Source organism: Schistocerca gregaria, chromosome 3, assembly GCF_023897955.1.
Source record: "Schistocerca gregaria isolate iqSchGreg1 chromosome 3, iqSchGreg1.2, whole genome shotgun sequence".
NCBI lineage: Eukaryota > Metazoa > Arthropoda > Insecta > Orthoptera > Acrididae > Schistocerca > Schistocerca gregaria.
The window spans coordinates 195,886,295-195,903,035 of NC_064922.1; the positions used below are offsets into that span (position 1 = coordinate 195,886,295).

The following is a 16,741-nucleotide window of genomic DNA, read 5'->3' on the forward strand; positions in this document are numbered from 1 at the left end:
ATAATTAATTAATTACTATTCTGATGCAGTTAATAATGTCACTGATTTGTGTTCTGAATCAGTACCATTTGAAGCTTGTACTTTCCTAAGTTGGTGGTGGTGGTGATCATCATCAGCCATGGGGGATTGTGAGGTAGCGCTAGTACTCTATAGTTCGCTTGTTCCATCACACGACCTGCCTCATTGTTGATAATTGTCAGTTATGAAAACTACAGCTATTTCCATTTAGTCATTTTCTTAACAGCTATGGAACATTACAGAAAAAGTTGAGAACTTCAGTATATTTTCATAATCTCATGGCATCTGAGACTGTTCTTTGTATCTGACCTGTGTGACAGCTGATGCCAGATGATGTTGTTACTTTCACATGACAAATCACTCGCTGTACTTTCCTAGCTTTCTCTAACCAAGTTGTTTCCTCTACCATTCATTAGTCTCAAATGGTACTTTGAGTGATACATCATATGGTTTGTCTATCTGTCCAGTCCCCAATCAGGGACCAGTGACAGCACAATACATGTGCATTTCATTCTAGGAATAACAACCATTTACAAACTTTACATGTTGCCTTTACAATAAGTGTTAATATAAATAACAAATCATATTAAATAAACCATAAAACTGGTGTGATTTAATATTGTATGTGTTTCAAAACTACTCACAAATAAGCTGAGGTGAAGAAGCACTATTTTCTGCTATATGTTACACCAATATTGCTTCACCCTCACTCTGCATGAAGAAAAACTAGCAGTGCTTTCGCCCTCTTCCAGTAATGCTTATGTTATTGTGTACCCACTGTCTTTGTCACTTAATAGCCAGTTTAAAGTTTTGGAGAATCTCCTCATATACGCACATTCTGTGTTGATTCAGCACAAATCTCTGCATGGTTGTACTGTCTTTTGTGTCAGTGTCTGGACTTCAAAAATTCAAAATTCTGGCAAACATGATCATTTCAGTTGCTCTACAGTGCTTTTTAACTTTTAGTTTTTACAGATTGTTTCATACTTTGTATTTATATTAATATCTTCTTAAATTACATGTAAAAATGTATAGGCTCTGGAGCGGAAACCCCAACATCGGAACCTGGACTTTGTGCAACTGACATGTGGGACTCTGATTGGGATGAAGACCCGGAAGATTTTTTTGTTTACACACACCGGGTAATAATACATTTAGTGCATATTCTCAAATAAAATGATGATACTGTAAAGTTTTTAAAATATACATAAAAATGTAAACTTTTGGTTTTATTTGTTAAAATAATATGTTTGCACATTTGGTAGAGACGTTTGAGCGATCCCAGTGCAAATCTTAATAATTTTGTGCGTGGTGGATGGAAGACAAAGCCATATGAGAGTTCAGGACCTAAATCTCGATCCGAGAATGAGGGATTGGACTCAATGGCTAATGGTGTGACAGAAATAGAAGCTGGAGATGTACGAGATGGTGAGAGAAAATGATGTGGAATAATTTTTATCTATTTTAATAGAAAATAATTGATCATCTCTGTCTTATTGTCTGACTCATTCAGTCACGGAACAGTCATTCCTTCTTTCTAATAGCTGTTTTCTTTTTATATTAAAAGAAAGAGAAGCTAAATAAATTTCTTAGCCACTCATTTTAGTTTTGTGCTCCCCATAGACATCATGTGGAATCTTTTATTTATTACTGTTTTTGAGTTCTTGGAATTTGTTGCCTTACGTCTAACGCAAAGTCACAACACTTTCATTGGCAGACTGTCTTAAAACCTACCTGTACGTCCCCTTCCTAAAACTTAAAGACTATAATTTTCGATTTGACATATTGATTTACTAAACTTAAGATTAGTACAGCAACATTATGCTGTTTTTGCACTTTATAGAGTTTTTATTTTTAGAATCAAGAAATTAACTTTTGTTGAACATTTTTGCTGATTTGTGCAATTGTTCCCAGCCATAGCCCATCAAAAGTTTAAAATTCCATTTTATTGTTGTTGTTTTTATTATTATTGTTGTTGTTTGTTATTATTTTGTATGTTTTGTTTGCATATTTGTTAGTATGTGTAAGTGTCTTAGTGCATTTAAGTTCTGTAGCATTGTAGCATGTTTCAGTGTTCATATCTGAGTAGACACTTTTATTGCACAGCATATATTATAAATACACACAGTTTTTTGAATTAGTTTACATAGTTCAAATTTTTTATTATTGCTGCTTTTTATGTTTATCCAGATATGCCCTCTGCTTCTCCATATGGAAAGAATTGTTCCATTAATCTTATTAGAACACGTGTTTCTTAAGGTGGTTTGGTGCTGCTTGTGCATTATTACTGGAGGGACTAAAAGAGCACCCAAATAGTGTTGATACTTCATTGCATTTCACAGCCATATTTGATGGAGTTGTGTACCAAATTGCACCTCAGATGTTTTCACTGATATTTAACTGTGCATTTCCCAAATGTTCACATTGTGATTGATTGAAAATTAGTTTAGCTACCATATTTCCAGACGCCTAATCTTTGCTTGTTATGGAAACTTAAGAGAAGGTGTTCAATTGGCAGTTAACATATGGTCTTTCCACCTTTGTAATGTAAAATGTCAAAAATATCAAAACCTCTCAACAACAGCTGAAATTGTACCTTGTTGACAATACATAATACAGATGCCAGATTTAATATTTCTTGAACAAAAATTACCTGCAGTAAATTGTAGAACTTTTTACACACAGACGGTATAACAGTTGATCTGAGGGTAATGGGAAGTAATTACCAGGTTTTGAAGTCTGCAGTAATTAATAATGTATAAAAAGCAGTTGCGTATGTAAAGAATAGTAGATACAAATGAAGACAGGTCTGATACAAACTACACAGAAAAAAGAACTTTGTCAGTAAAGATATGGGGGTGCTACTATTTTGCATATGTCTGGGAAAGATCAGGGTGAAAAGGAGGGAAGAATGAGGGCAGAGGGGGGCTAAAGAAGGGCTTACGAAAATACCATGTAATAATAATAACCAGCGTGTAATTAGAAAACCAATTTCCACCAGCAATTGAAGAGCTAGTGTTTGTAGAAAGGCTCGAGTTAATTAATCTTTAATCTGTCCACATGTGTCTGCTTGTAAGTCACAGATCATTGCATGTTGCATGTTTATGGTGGGCTTTCTCTGTGTTACAATTTAATGGTGGTCATGCCAGCTTCACACTGAACAGTATTTACATGTGGGCTGATGATTGATATGATTCCTGCCCGAAGTATCTCTCTTGGGAATGTGTTTGTCTTTAACTGTAATCCTGCTATTGATGGTGTGGGCATATAAAACAGGTTCTCCACACAACTAGGTGGCCTATACACAGTAGTGAAGCATTGTTTTATCATAACTATCTTGTTTTTGATGTCTTCAGGGGTCTCACCACTCTCTGGTGAGTACATGCTTGGCTACCAGTGGGTGCCAGCCTTTGGAGTGCTACCTCCCTATCCATGCTGCATGTCTATTCTCTTCCTATTCTTTTCCCCTATCTTGGGGACAGAGTTGTACGCCTTCTTCAGGTAACTGAAGTTCTTGATAAAACTGTATATGGATTCATCTTCCTACCTTCCTCCGCTTTGGTGTTTGAGATCTTTCTCCTCCTCCTCCTCCTCCTCCTCCTCCCCCTTCTCCCCCCCCCCTCCTCCTTCTTCTTCTTCCTCCCTGGGTGTTTGCTGGCCCATGTGTGTTTGCACATAAAAGGTGACTGGGTAACATGTAATTCCCAGCCCTGGGTCGACAAGTAGGGCTCATACATAAACCCTGGTAAAATCCAGCCACAGGGAATGGTGATTGCTTAACCTGGTACCTTCCTGTATGCCAATTGATCCCTCTGTCTGGAATCTGGGAGATGTGACCCCCAGCAGGAAGGAGTGTGCCATTGGAGTTGCTGTCCACCGTGGGGGTTTCTCCACGATGAGCTCCTCATCTTGTAATTGTAAATGGGTTGAGATGAAAGAATCACACACCTGTCCTGGCTGCACTCCAATCCCCTGTGGTGTCACACACAGAAGACGGTCACAATTTTATGACAATTAATCCATTTCTTATTCAGAAGGGTTTAGATGTCGCTGCAGGTCCTGTGAAGTCATGCTCTCGGTTGGATAATGGAACCTTGTTTTTGGAGACAGTGCTTTTCAGGCACAGAAACTGCTCAATGCAACACTTCTCCACATCTATCCTGTAAAAAGTAGAGGCCCACTACACTCTGAATTCCTCTCGTGATGTCATATACACTTGGCTGCTTGATGGCCTGACCTAGGTTAAAATAACAGCCTATCTCACTGACCAGGGAGTGACGGCAGTTCATAGCATGATGGAAAGAGTTGATTAAGAATGAGTGCCAGCACACACTCTGTTCCTCACATTTGACCATGTGGTACTTCCATCTAAAATTGAGGCTGGCTACGAAGTTGTTACTGTCAGACCACATATCCCAAGTTCCACACTTGGCTATAAATGTCACTGCTACAATCACATCCACGAACTTTGTGAAAGTGCAGCCATATGTGTAACCTGTGGCAGGGACACTCATGAGGGTGAGTACCCATCCTCCTTCACCTCATTGTGTGAATTGTAAGGATGATCAAGCTGCTTCCTCCCGTGACTGCCCCACATACCTCAGTGAAAGAGCCAATCAGGAGATTGGGTGACGGAAAAGGTTCCTACTTACATTTGCTCAGAAAATGTTTGCAGCTAGCCAACTTTTTACACCATCCTTTGGCATTTATAGTACAATTCTTGCTACACCCTGACCTACGAAGGACATGGCTTTTCAGACTTGGGACTTCCAGTTCATTGCCACGGTTGTGAAATCGTGCAGCTCCAAGGTCACACCCTCATCTTCAGTAGCTACATGTGTAGCTACAAGAGCACATCTTACCAACAAACCTTCACCTGCACCAGTGAAATTTCATGCTTTGCAAACAGAAGCACAGAAATGCAAAAAGGAGTACTTCCTAGATGACTCTCTCTCTACAGTTAGCCAGCTAATGTCTGGGTCTGCATCTGACAAATGCTGAGGTTACGAGTTTTCAAATGAAAGCAAACAATCATTTCCCGGCTCCTGATCTGACCATAGCAAACGATGTTATTGTAGACTCTCTTGATATCTCCAACATCTTGGGCCAATATTTTGCAGACATTTCAAGTTCCATCCACTACCATCCTGCCTTGTAACCTCTGGAACGAGCGGCAGTGACACGGGTGATATCTTTCTCTTTCTACAATCGTGAATGTTAGAATATTGCTTTTAATATGAGGGAGCTTAAATGTGCACACACTTCATCCCAGTCATGTGCTCCTGGACTGGATGGCGTTCACATAATATAGCAACACCTATCTCCTGAGGACCTAAGCTTTCTCCTCCATACATATAACTGTATTTGGGCAGATGGCACATTTCCCAGTCGCTGTTGTGAGGCCATTTTCATTCCCATATCTAAGTTTGGTAGAGACAAACACCTTCCTTTCAGCTACTACACACTTTTCCATCGCCAGTGGCGTCTACAAGGTGATGGAGCATATGATTAATGGTCACTGGTGTGGTGGGTCAAGTATCTGAATCTTCTCGCTAATACCCAGTGTGAATTATGTTGGCACTGCTCTACCGTTGATCATCTCGTCACCTTGTCAAGCCATATTATGAACAACTTTTTTGCAGAAGTGCCAAACTACGGTCGTGTTTTTGATTTTGAGAAGACGTATGACAGCTGCTGGAGGATGGGTATCCTCTGTATTGTGTACGAATGGGACTTCCGAGACCATCTGCCCTTTTTATCTGGGAATTTTTAAAAGATTGTGTTTTTAAGGTACATATGGGCTTGGCTTTGTTGGACACTTGTATTAAAGAGAATGTGGTGCCGCAGGGTTCTGTGTGCAGCATTGTCTTATTTTCCATAACCATTAACCCTATTATGGATTGTCTATCACCAGGTACTTCAGGCTTGCTTTTGGTTGATGTCTTTGTGATCTATTGCAGCTCTCAGTGAACCTCCCTACTTGAGTGGCTTCTTCAGCAATGCCTTGGTCATCTTTACTTGTGGATCAACAACAGTGGCTTCCACTTTTCTGCTGACAAGGGCGCCTGTATAAACTTCTGGTGGTGCTGGGAGTTTCTTCCCCAATCCCTACTACTCAGCCCATTCCTTCCTCCATTCATTGGCACAATGAAATTCGTGGAACTCAAATTTGGTGGGAGACACTATTGGTCTTCCCATGTCTCTTACCTGGGAAACAGATCAGACCATCCTTCTCCATTTAGACTGGTCCTTTGTCCATTTGAAACTGTATCTATTGTATATTCATGCTCACGTCCGTCTATCTTATGTTGTCTTAACATGATCCACCATTGTGGGATACATTTACCCACTGGTGCTTTCAGTACTAGTCTTTATGCTGAGACTGCTGACTTACCATTGTCGTACCAGTGAGATGTTCTCCTCATTCATGACGTCAGCTGTCTGTCTTCTTTCCCAGGTCACCTATCCTACATTCCCTTTTTTGAAGATTCCCTTGACCACCAGTATGGGCTGCACCAGTCTCCTCTGTTGCCTCCCAGAGTTCACTTTCGTTTGCTGCTGCAAAGGCTGCAGCTCTCCTCCATCGGCCTGCTAGTCATTCTGTTCCCTTGGATGATTTTTGTGTCACTGTCTACCAGCATGTAGTATCACTTTGGAGTGCACAATGGTCTTCTCTCCTGGGGGAAGAAACTCTGGGACATTAAACCTCTCCCACATTGCGAGGAGGTCATTTTAGCCCAGCTACACTTGTCTTTTTAGTCCCCGCTATTTACTAAGTGGCGACTCTGCCCCACTCTGTGCCTACCGCTCTCAACCCTTGATGGTGCGCCACTTTCTGATGCGGTGCCCATTTTTTAACTGTTTATGTTTACATCCATGTTTGCAATCTACTTTATCAGGTGTTTTAGCAGATGACATGCATTCAGTTGATCTTACTTTTTATTTGCTGCAGCAGCATGGTGAAGCAAATTTGATCTCCTCCTTGGGGACGTACACCATCTCAACAATGTTCTGAGAAATTTTTCCTAAGGACGTCCATGTTCTTAGCTGCTCCTCTTTTAAAGTTGCCTGATTGGGTTTTTGCCTTCTTTGCTTCAAGTTTTTATTAAGTACATGTTTTTTCTTACATTATGATATGGGCGCTTATTACCTTAGCAGTTTTGTGCTCCAAAGCACCAACCAACGAAAATTATTCTTGATGTCTGGAGGTCACACGCACAGGCGCACGCATGTATGTGGACAAGTGGAGGGGGGGGGGGGGTTACACACACACACACACACACACACACACACACACACACACACACACAGAGAGAGAGAGAGAGAGAGAGAGAGAGAGAGAGAGAGAGAGAGAGAGAGAATGTAAGTTCATGCTCAACAAAGTGAGATGGTGCAATGGTTAAGATATTGGAGCCATATTCTGGAGAACTGGGGCCTCATATCCCCATTTGACACCTTAAATTAAGTGTTCTGTCATCTCCCTTAGCCAATTAAGGCAAGTGCTGGGATAGTTTCAATGAGTGTGTGACATGGCCAGTTTCTGGTCCTCCCTTGTCCAATTCGAGCTTGTGCTCCACATCTAATAACCTCATTTGCTATGGGACATTAAGCCCTAAAATTTTTCTCTTCTCTTACTGTTAAGACAACCTCCGTAAGATCCATTTTATTCACTTTTGAGACATCTGGATTTCTTAGAACATTCCTCAAAGAACATGGTTCATGTAAATCTGAAATCTGTTTTGCATTATCACCACGCCCAATCATCTAGTATTCAACTCTCTGACCTCTTATATATCAAAATGTCCCTTAGCTTGAAATATGTTATGATGAGGACTTCCCATTATCTGTCAGGTTGCATGCAATTACTGTTCAGCTTGTCTGTTTGGCACGATCACGACTACGGGATTAACTATTTCCAGCAAGCATTTTCCAGAATCGGTTCTCAATACTGTATTGCTACAAGCCTTATGCAGCACAGTAGCAGGATCTGGATGCTTGTAATGCCATTCTGTTGATTTGGTTTCTTTGCTTGCAACAGCTGTACTTCAGGAATGGGAACTGTCTCCAGAATTCATATGTAAGTCTTTTTCTGTGATTCTAATTTTCCATCTCCTGTTTCCTTTTGTACACATCATCCACCTTCTGTCTGCCTTTCTCCCTTTTGGCAATTTTTTGCAGAGCATACTTTCATATAACAATGTTTTTCCTTTACTCCCAGTTTCTAAAAAGTTTTACATACAGAACAAAATAAATCTTGTGTCTTCATTCATTGGTTATTTTACTTACACATTTGGTGCCATTTTCATTTCTGTATTATTTTTTCATATCTGCTTATCTTTAAGCAGTCAGTTATTAAGTGTTGTGGAACTTTTGTTAAAGCACTTTTAATTAAATGAACTGTATGCTCAGAATTTCCTTTGTATCAATTGACGTCTGCCTTTGAGTAATTATCTTTTGTTCTTCTGCTCCCTTGTAAGTCCTACACCTTCTTTCAGTTTTGCCACATTCAGAGCCCAGCAAAAGAAACCATCTTGTCTGAGACCTCTCTTATTTTTATATCTGTTATATTGCTGTCAATCCTACTCCAATTCATTCTAGTTGGTGAGTATAAGCTTTTAGTAGTTTAGGAGATGGCTAGAGTTGATATAGTTAAATTCAGATGTCCTGTAATGGTAGTTGTCAGGGACTCTCAGACATAGTGGTTGTTAAATGTCTGCACTTTGTCAATTATGATAGGTTTTATTGTCACTTGAAACAACAGATTAACGTTTCTTTCAAAACTTTATTCTTGAACTTTAATGTGCTCTATTCAGAGTAACATACTTAGGGTTGTGGCAATGTATATATTAACTAGAATCATTTTGTTATTTTTTTTGTCACTTTGTCGCTTTTCTTGTCCTTAGAGCTCGGGTTTTGTCTGCACTCTTCTACTTCTACTGCTACTACTTCCTGTCCTCCTCGTTGTCGATGTTCACCTCACAGATCAACATGTGCCAGTGTAGGGAGCATGGGAATGTCACAGAGCTTCTGTGAAGCCACAGCACCGCCGACTAACAGTACAACTCAAACATCCAGGAGGTGTCCTTCCTGCATAAACAATAATGAGCAGTGTGAAGGATGCCTACAAACAGGGCATTCTTTAGACTGTTCATACCTAACTGGACATGTCTGTGACAGCCATTTTCAAAATGACTTGCAGCCTGATGTCAGTGGAGCTGAAGCAATTGACAGAAACTTTCATGATCTCAATCTTGGTATAGAACCACAAATAACAAGAAATGGGAACAAACAAGATACTGCTGTGTCCCCAGAAGCCATCTCCAGAGGGCAGAACAGTAAATCCAGCAGCCATAGAGTAAAGGAGTACCATTCCAAGTCTTTACCAAAAAAGCTGAAGGACTCTGTAAACAACCGTGCCAAGTCATATGGCAGGTCAATGACTCCACCTTGCCGGTTTACGCCTGATGGTACTCTAGTGAATTATTGGTGTGACTTGCCACGTCGAGGACCACCAGGAGCTCACGGTATGTTTATTTGCTTGTTGCATGGCTTAATAAGTTTTTGTAAATAATAGTTGTTAAGCAGTAACTATTGTTAATTACTTAATACAATACTTTTTTCTTTACATTTTTCTTTAGCCACTTAACTTGCACATAATATGTATTATTTTTAGGGTAATACATCTGTTGCTCATTTTGTTTTTAACTGACTAATGTAAAAGTAGTACCAATGTTACACAAACATGCAGTCTGCTTCAGAAATGTATAAATCTACTTGAAATATGGAACTAAATGCCACTTGATGTCTAATTGTGGGTGTACAGAACCATTAAGATATAGTAAATACTAAAATAAATTGTTGTCCTTTGTCACAAATCTTTTATGTGAAATTTAATTTAACCTTAAATACTATCTCTAGTCTGCGACTGAATGTGTGCACTTATTAACGTTTTATATTTTTAAAATCATGAAACAGATTTGGGCTTTTTTCTCCTGACAAAATGACGTACATATATAGACTCCAGTTTGCCCCTCCCCCCTCCTGCCACACTGCCGTTCTCCTCCCTACTCCCACCCACACAAACATCACATTGTGTGAACATGATGATTGTTATTTATTGCCTTATCCAAGAACTCACCTGTCAGCTGAAAAATGCTCATTATTTTGTCTACACATTTAGTTTTAAGGCAGCAAGTTTATATGATTTTTGGCAGTCATTTTGTTATGATTTAATTGTGCATCATTTTTGTAATTATGTTATTCTCTTTATCTCTTTGAACTTTGCTAAGAAATATTACAGTGGCATTCCTGGAATGCACTTATATCATTGGAAATTATTCTCTCAAGATATTTGGAGTTGGTAGTGTCCACATTCTTTGCCACCATTTCTGAAGGATTTTTTATTTGGCTTTGATGTATTATGTTGTCCATTGTGAGTAGGTTTTCATTTAAATATGTAACAGGAAGACTATATGACTTCAGTATAATACACTGGGCAAGAAAATGTTGAGATGACAAAAGGGACCCTTCACTCAAACTGTGTACAGCATATTTTTCTGTCCACAATCTCTGTTGGTTATGCATTCACAAATACTTAGCCCATAAGGGATTGTTTGTTGAGGGCTGCAACTGATTAGATAAGTGACAAGAAAGCAGAGATTTACTGTTTAAATCACTTTTATTTCAAGCGGCATTGTGTGTTTCAATGGTCATGCCATCAACATCACATGGATTTGTATGTTTTTATATTGTGGCATGTACTTATGACTTGCACAAATGTTGTTTATGTGGTAGACAGTGATGTAACAAAACCTCCTTGCACTAACGAGGATGCATTGCATTTTGACAAACTGATAGCTGTTTTAATATATTTTTACAAGTATGCAAAAACTGCACATACTTCATATCTGGATGAATACAGTTGCTGTGTGCTGTCGTAGTGCACCATATGTCTGTCACTACACATTTCAAAATTACAGGTGTTTTTTTAAAGTTGTGTAATGCAAAGGTGTTATCTGTACATAGATTCTGAACATTGGTAAGACTACTGCCAAGATACTGAGATAGAGGAATTTTATGGAGTTGTTAGTTCTATGTATTGTTACAGTAGTATGAAATTAATTTAATTTTTAAACAAAATCAAAATTGGTAATATGAATTAGCAGCTATTGGCAATTATGTATCTTAATTTCATTACAAGTATTGTTTATGGTAAATTTACAAGTACGAAGGTGGTACAGAAATATTGTCTCCAATTTGCTGATATGTTGTTACTATAGTTGAGAAACTTTCAAAGAAGTTGATGGAGCCAGATTTAGTCCTTTCATGTAATATATTTTGCCCAAACTACGTGTTTATGAAAATTTCCATTACAAAGAGGTGACACACATGCATGTCACAAATACATTTCATGATAAAATAACATGTTAATATGAATGATGATGATGATGATGATGATGATGATGATAGCAGCATGATAGCAGAAATGTATGGTGGTGTTTAAAATAAAAGTAGCTGAAGCAGTAAATCTATAGGTTTTTCCTGTCCTCCTCCAGCATCCGATCATGACAAGTGAATGTGAAATTGTCAGCAAAGACCTCTTCATAATAAAATAGCATGATCGGAATTGACTGACGTAATTGATCAAAAAATAATTAACTCTGTCAAACCACGAGGGTGAGTCAAATGAAAACCTTAAATTTGTAATAACAAATCGAAATTTCGTGGCGTTATCCTGTAAGTTGGTAAGCATGCTACAAACAGCATGCAGAGTGCCCTGTAGGTGGCAGCATAGTGCAGATGCACACATACCGTCGCAGTATCAATAGAAAGATGGCCGCCCCACTTATGACTTGCACCAGGGAAGAACAGCATTCTGTTAATCGGTTTCTGCATAGTGAAGGTGTGAAACCTATTGAAACTTATCAATGAATGAAGGTTCAGTACGGTGATGCATGTTTGTCACAGCAGCAAGTCTACGAACGGAGTAGGAAGTTCACAAATGGTGTGACGTCAGTGGAAGATGCTCCTCGTCCAGGTCAGGCACAACGAGGTGTGACTCCACAGAACATAGCAGCAGTTGCAGCCATAGTGAAGGAAAACATCCGAGTGACACTGAATGGCATTGCAGCATGTTTAAACATTAGTCATGTGTCAGAGCACCACATTGTGCATGATGTGCTCCAGTTTCACAAAGAGTCTGCAAGATGGGTGTCACGGCAGCTGGCTCCTGAAATGAGAGAATGACGTGTTGATGCTGGTGAAGAACATCTTCAGCACTTTGAACAAGAATGTGATGGCTTCCTTGCATGAATCTTTACTGGGGATGAAACTTGAGTTCACTCCACCAACCGAAAACGCAGAGAGCGAGCAAGGAATAGTGCCATTCCTCATCACCAAAACCAAATCAGTTTCGAACAGAACCATCAGCAGGGAAGGCTATGCTTGACTCTCTTTTGGGATGAAAAAGGCATCATTTAGGAGCATTACATACATAGAGGGACCACTGTCACCAGTGCATCATACACAGATCTCCTAAAAAATCATCTGTGGCCTGCAATCAAATCAAATTGACATGGATTGCTGTCAGCAGGTGTCCTTTTGCAACATTACAATGCATGGCCCCACACAGCCTATACAACAGTTGCAACAATCACAGACCTGTATTTGAGTGTCTTCCCCATCCACCATACTCGCCAGACCTTGACCCAAATGATTTCTGTATGTTTGGACCACTCAAAGACTCAATGGGTGGAAAGAAGTTCCATTCTGATGAAGAATTATGCTACTCGGTGCATGAGTGGTTGCACGGATTAACAAAAGAAGTTTTTTCTAAAGGAATTTATCCACTTTGTAAGCACTGGAGGACTTGGATTGAGCATGGGGAAGATTATGTTGAAAAGTGATACAGCTTTGTACCACTTCTGCACAATAAATAATATTTTAAAAAATATTTAAGGTTTTCATTTGATTCAGCCTCATAAATCGGAAGTTTCCAATCCTCATCAAGGGTAGTGAGCTTCATATAAGCTCTGTAATGATGGACACCATATTTCAGCAGACATCAGTTGTCAATAGAAAGAGGTAACTAACAATTTAAGCACAAACAAGTGAAAATGAAGATCCTAAGTAACTGATGGGTGTTATAAGTATTGGTACCTGAAGTTGAGGTTGTTGGAAGACATGGATTGCTGCCTGAATATTGCATATTTTGTTATGACTTGCAAATCTACAAATGAAGAATGGAAGGTTATGTACATTAAGCCTGTAAAAGGAGCAGCAAATCTAAAAATAATGAACACATTTTCTTGTTTTTGTTCACTGTGTCATCCACATAGTTTACTCTTCAGATCAAGAGACAGTGGGCAGTTCTCTTTCTCGTAGTTGGGTGTGGATTGGTTCTAAGGTAATGTGTATCATAGGCAGGATTTAATACTTATCTGTGGAGGCATAATTTCTTAATGGTTGCATACCAGTATCATCATATCTGAATCTGTAGGATTTTGTTTGAGCTGCTTTGGTCATGCTAAAAGTGAATTCTACCAGTTATTTGAATGCTGGTTCAGTTTTTGCCCAAGTTTCATCAGTTGCAATAATACACCATGGAAATATGAGGAGCTCATTATCAAAGGTGGACAACTCCATTTTTCACAAAATGTAGATGTTAACTGACCCCAGCAGTACTTTTACTAACAAAAAAGATAGAGGGGCTGGCCAGTACTTACCTCAGCTCAGTACAGCCGATAGAAACACAAAAAACAACCGTAAATTTAAGTTCCTAGCTTTCGGAATAAATGTTCCTTCATCAGGGAGGAGAGAGGGGAAAGAAAGGGAAGAAGGGAAAGTGGATTTAGTTACTCACAACCCAGGTTATGAAGCAACAGGGAAAGGAAAACAGGGAGGGTAGCAAGGATGGAGGCATGGTTGTCAGAGGGAAGCCAAAGATATTCTACTGTAGGTACTGTGCCAGATTCAAACCAAAGAGGATGCATACAGAAGTAAAGAGGTGTATAGTATAAAGATGTAGGATGAAAAGATGCATGAATGGCTAAAGAGGAAAGGGAAAGAGGAGAAGACTGAAAAGTAAATGGGAGTGAGGTTGTTTAATGTAGGTTCAGTCCAGGGGGATGGCGGGATGAAAGGATGTGCTGGAGTGCAAGTTCCCATCTCCGCAGTTCAGAGGGACTGGTGTTGGGTGGGAGAAGCCAAATGGCACATACGGTGTAGCAGGTTCCTAGGTCCCTAGAATTATGCTGGAGGGCATGCTCCGCTACTAGGTATTGGACATCTCCTAGGCGGACAGTTCGTCTGTGTCCGTTCATGCGTTTCAAGTTGTACCTTTTCAGGCTTCAAAAATTGACTGAAACATGTTGAAAATTAATGTGGATTTCAATGTGTGAATAAAATGCGAATAACTCCACTACATTTCTGCTTCATATTTGGCCCAATTCTGGCAACAGCCAATAATATGATAGGAATGCCTCTCTGGCATTCCCATAGTTCAGTGTGCATCCGGTATGGCAAAACCTATTTTTTGTAAGACATATTTTCGGTCTTAGCTAACGTTATTAATTTAACACAATAAAATGCAGCAATGGAAGAGAGAGTGCAGGAAATTCATGCTAAACAAGCAAGAAAGCTGCTAATGGGTAAAGCAATTGGAAGGTGGTCAAACAATCTTTGGGTGTGCAACAAAACTGGAGAACTAAACTTATTTACAAATCTCAACTTGGTTAATTACTCTATATAAAAAAATGAACTTAAATTTACTTTTAAGGGATCATAAGAATCACTTGAAAAATATTCAGTACTCGACGTGATATAGATCTGTGTACGTTACTTCTTGGCCTCTCCTGCAAAAAAAAAAAAAAAAAGTGAAAAGTGTAGCTGTCCATGTTTTGTAATGAGCACCTCATATGTCACCTTCCTTTCACAAAGTTATAGATAATGCATGTGTGTTCCCATCTCTCACGTCTGCATCTGATTAAGGTGATGTGACACTCATTTTACCAGTATCTTTTACATACTTGTACCCTTTTATAATAATGTGTCGTCAGATATTAAGTACTCAATGTAATTCTTATGTGCTGACTGTAGTTTGTTGTCCAACAGTATATGAAGTCATGTAAATGATGATAATATGTAGCAGTGTGTGATGATTTCTCCTGAGAGATGAGGCATCCCTTTCACAGTCTTTTTGAAATGCAGTACTCCATCTTGTAGTTGTATGGGATGGTAGATCTGCATTACTAGAAGCCTTCTGCATAATATGATAGTTCCTTTTCCTTTTTTTCCTTATACAGCTCAAAACATGATTTATCATAGTGTTACCGCTTCACTAAAGCAGCTTTCTTAACTGCTGAACACTGTTTTCTTCTTTTATGCCTTAAAAATGTAATTTGGTACAAAAATAAAAACAGGCACTATTATAATTCTTGTTTCTTATCTTCTCTCTCTCTCTCTCTCTCTCTCTCTCTCTCTCTCTCTTTCTGCTCTCTGTCTTTCTCTCAACCCCCTCCCCCCTTCTCACTTTCCTCTTCTTTGCTCTTCATTATTTATTGGTGTGGTAGGCTGCTCCTTACTGATTTGATTGTACGGTACTGTATTGAACTCGCCAAGATCTGTGTGAGGGGTTGTATGTGCATCATGTGTTGAAGTATGATGCATTTTAACAAATTCAAACTAACATCAGACCTGTGCCACCTTCTTGTCCTGTATGTATGTATGAATGAGCTAGATGATAACTATAGTAAGTGGAAGATCTAATCTGTGATAAAAAAAAAAAAAAACCTGAAATGCTATATCATCATCATCAAACCTGAGTGTCTTGATGGAAAATGAAGCACTTGGCTTTGGACACTGAAGCACTCACATAGTACACTGAAGTACTGAAAGAGAGAACCCGAGGAAATCCAAAATAGGGAACAGAAAGTAATCAGTGAAATTATAGGTACAAAATACATTAAAGAAGAAACAATTCCTTTTCTTTCAATTGTGTTATGAGAGCATAGAATTCTGCAGCTTAGAACCTAACTGTCTTTTGGAAATTTATTTACAAAGCATTAGTTCCATACATGGAATTATTAAGTTCACCTTGAAACAACAGAAAGCTTTGTGTATTCCTTAATTAAATTCAGTTGGCGGTGAAAATAGGTAGATTCTGCAGGCAATTCTGTTTACCATAGGCGTATGAAGAATGAATTGAAAAATGTGCACCACAACGTGGTGGTCTAGTTATTCCTTGGCCACAGTGGGGAGGGGGTTAAAGGCAGTATTTGGTATGCCTGCTTTTTTGTGTTTTGATTTTCTTAGCAGTCCCCTGCTTTTCGGTGTAGCTGCTAGTTACTTCCTCTTTGTGAGGATATATATTTCACAGCTTTATGATCTTTCTTAGTCCTCTGCCTTGCCCTTCCTCCTACCTGGTTATGCAGCTAATTGATTATTGTCACCCCCCCCCCCCCCCCCCCCGCACTCCCTCCCCACTCATAATCTGTCTCGCGTGTGTAGAAGGAGATTCAGACAATCTGCATCTCTGACTGTCCATTCCATGAATGTCATATTGTGCACACCATCACTTTAAAATCTCTAACCTAATTATGTTGACAGCATTTTGTTAACTACATTTTTTATTTTTTCTTCCACAAAAGTTTGTGTCCTGAGAAAAACTATGTATGGTTTCAAAATATGACATGCTAAAGAAAAACACCAACACGCGATCTAGTGT

At 39.2% G+C, this 16,741-nt stretch overlaps 1 protein-coding gene across 4 annotated transcripts in view; it reads left to right on the plus strand.

The window, feature by feature from the left end:
- Positions 1 to 16,741, plus strand: part of LOC126354451 (uncharacterized protein KIAA0930 homolog) — a 104,534-nt gene that overhangs the window by 57,325 nt on the left and 30,468 nt on the right. The window contains exons 7-9 of one of the 4 annotated variants that reach the window (XM_050004141.1): positions 1,054 to 1,160; positions 1,284 to 1,446; positions 8,922 to 9,542. In XM_050004141.1, the coding sequence (XP_049860098.1) occupies positions 1,054 to 1,160; positions 1,284 to 1,446; positions 8,922 to 9,542 (891 nt within the window). The remainder of the gene's footprint in view (positions 1 to 1,053; positions 1,161 to 1,283; positions 1,447 to 8,921; positions 9,543 to 16,741) is intronic. The other 3 variants (XM_050004142.1, XM_050004143.1, XM_050004144.1) reach the window with 3 other exon arrangements.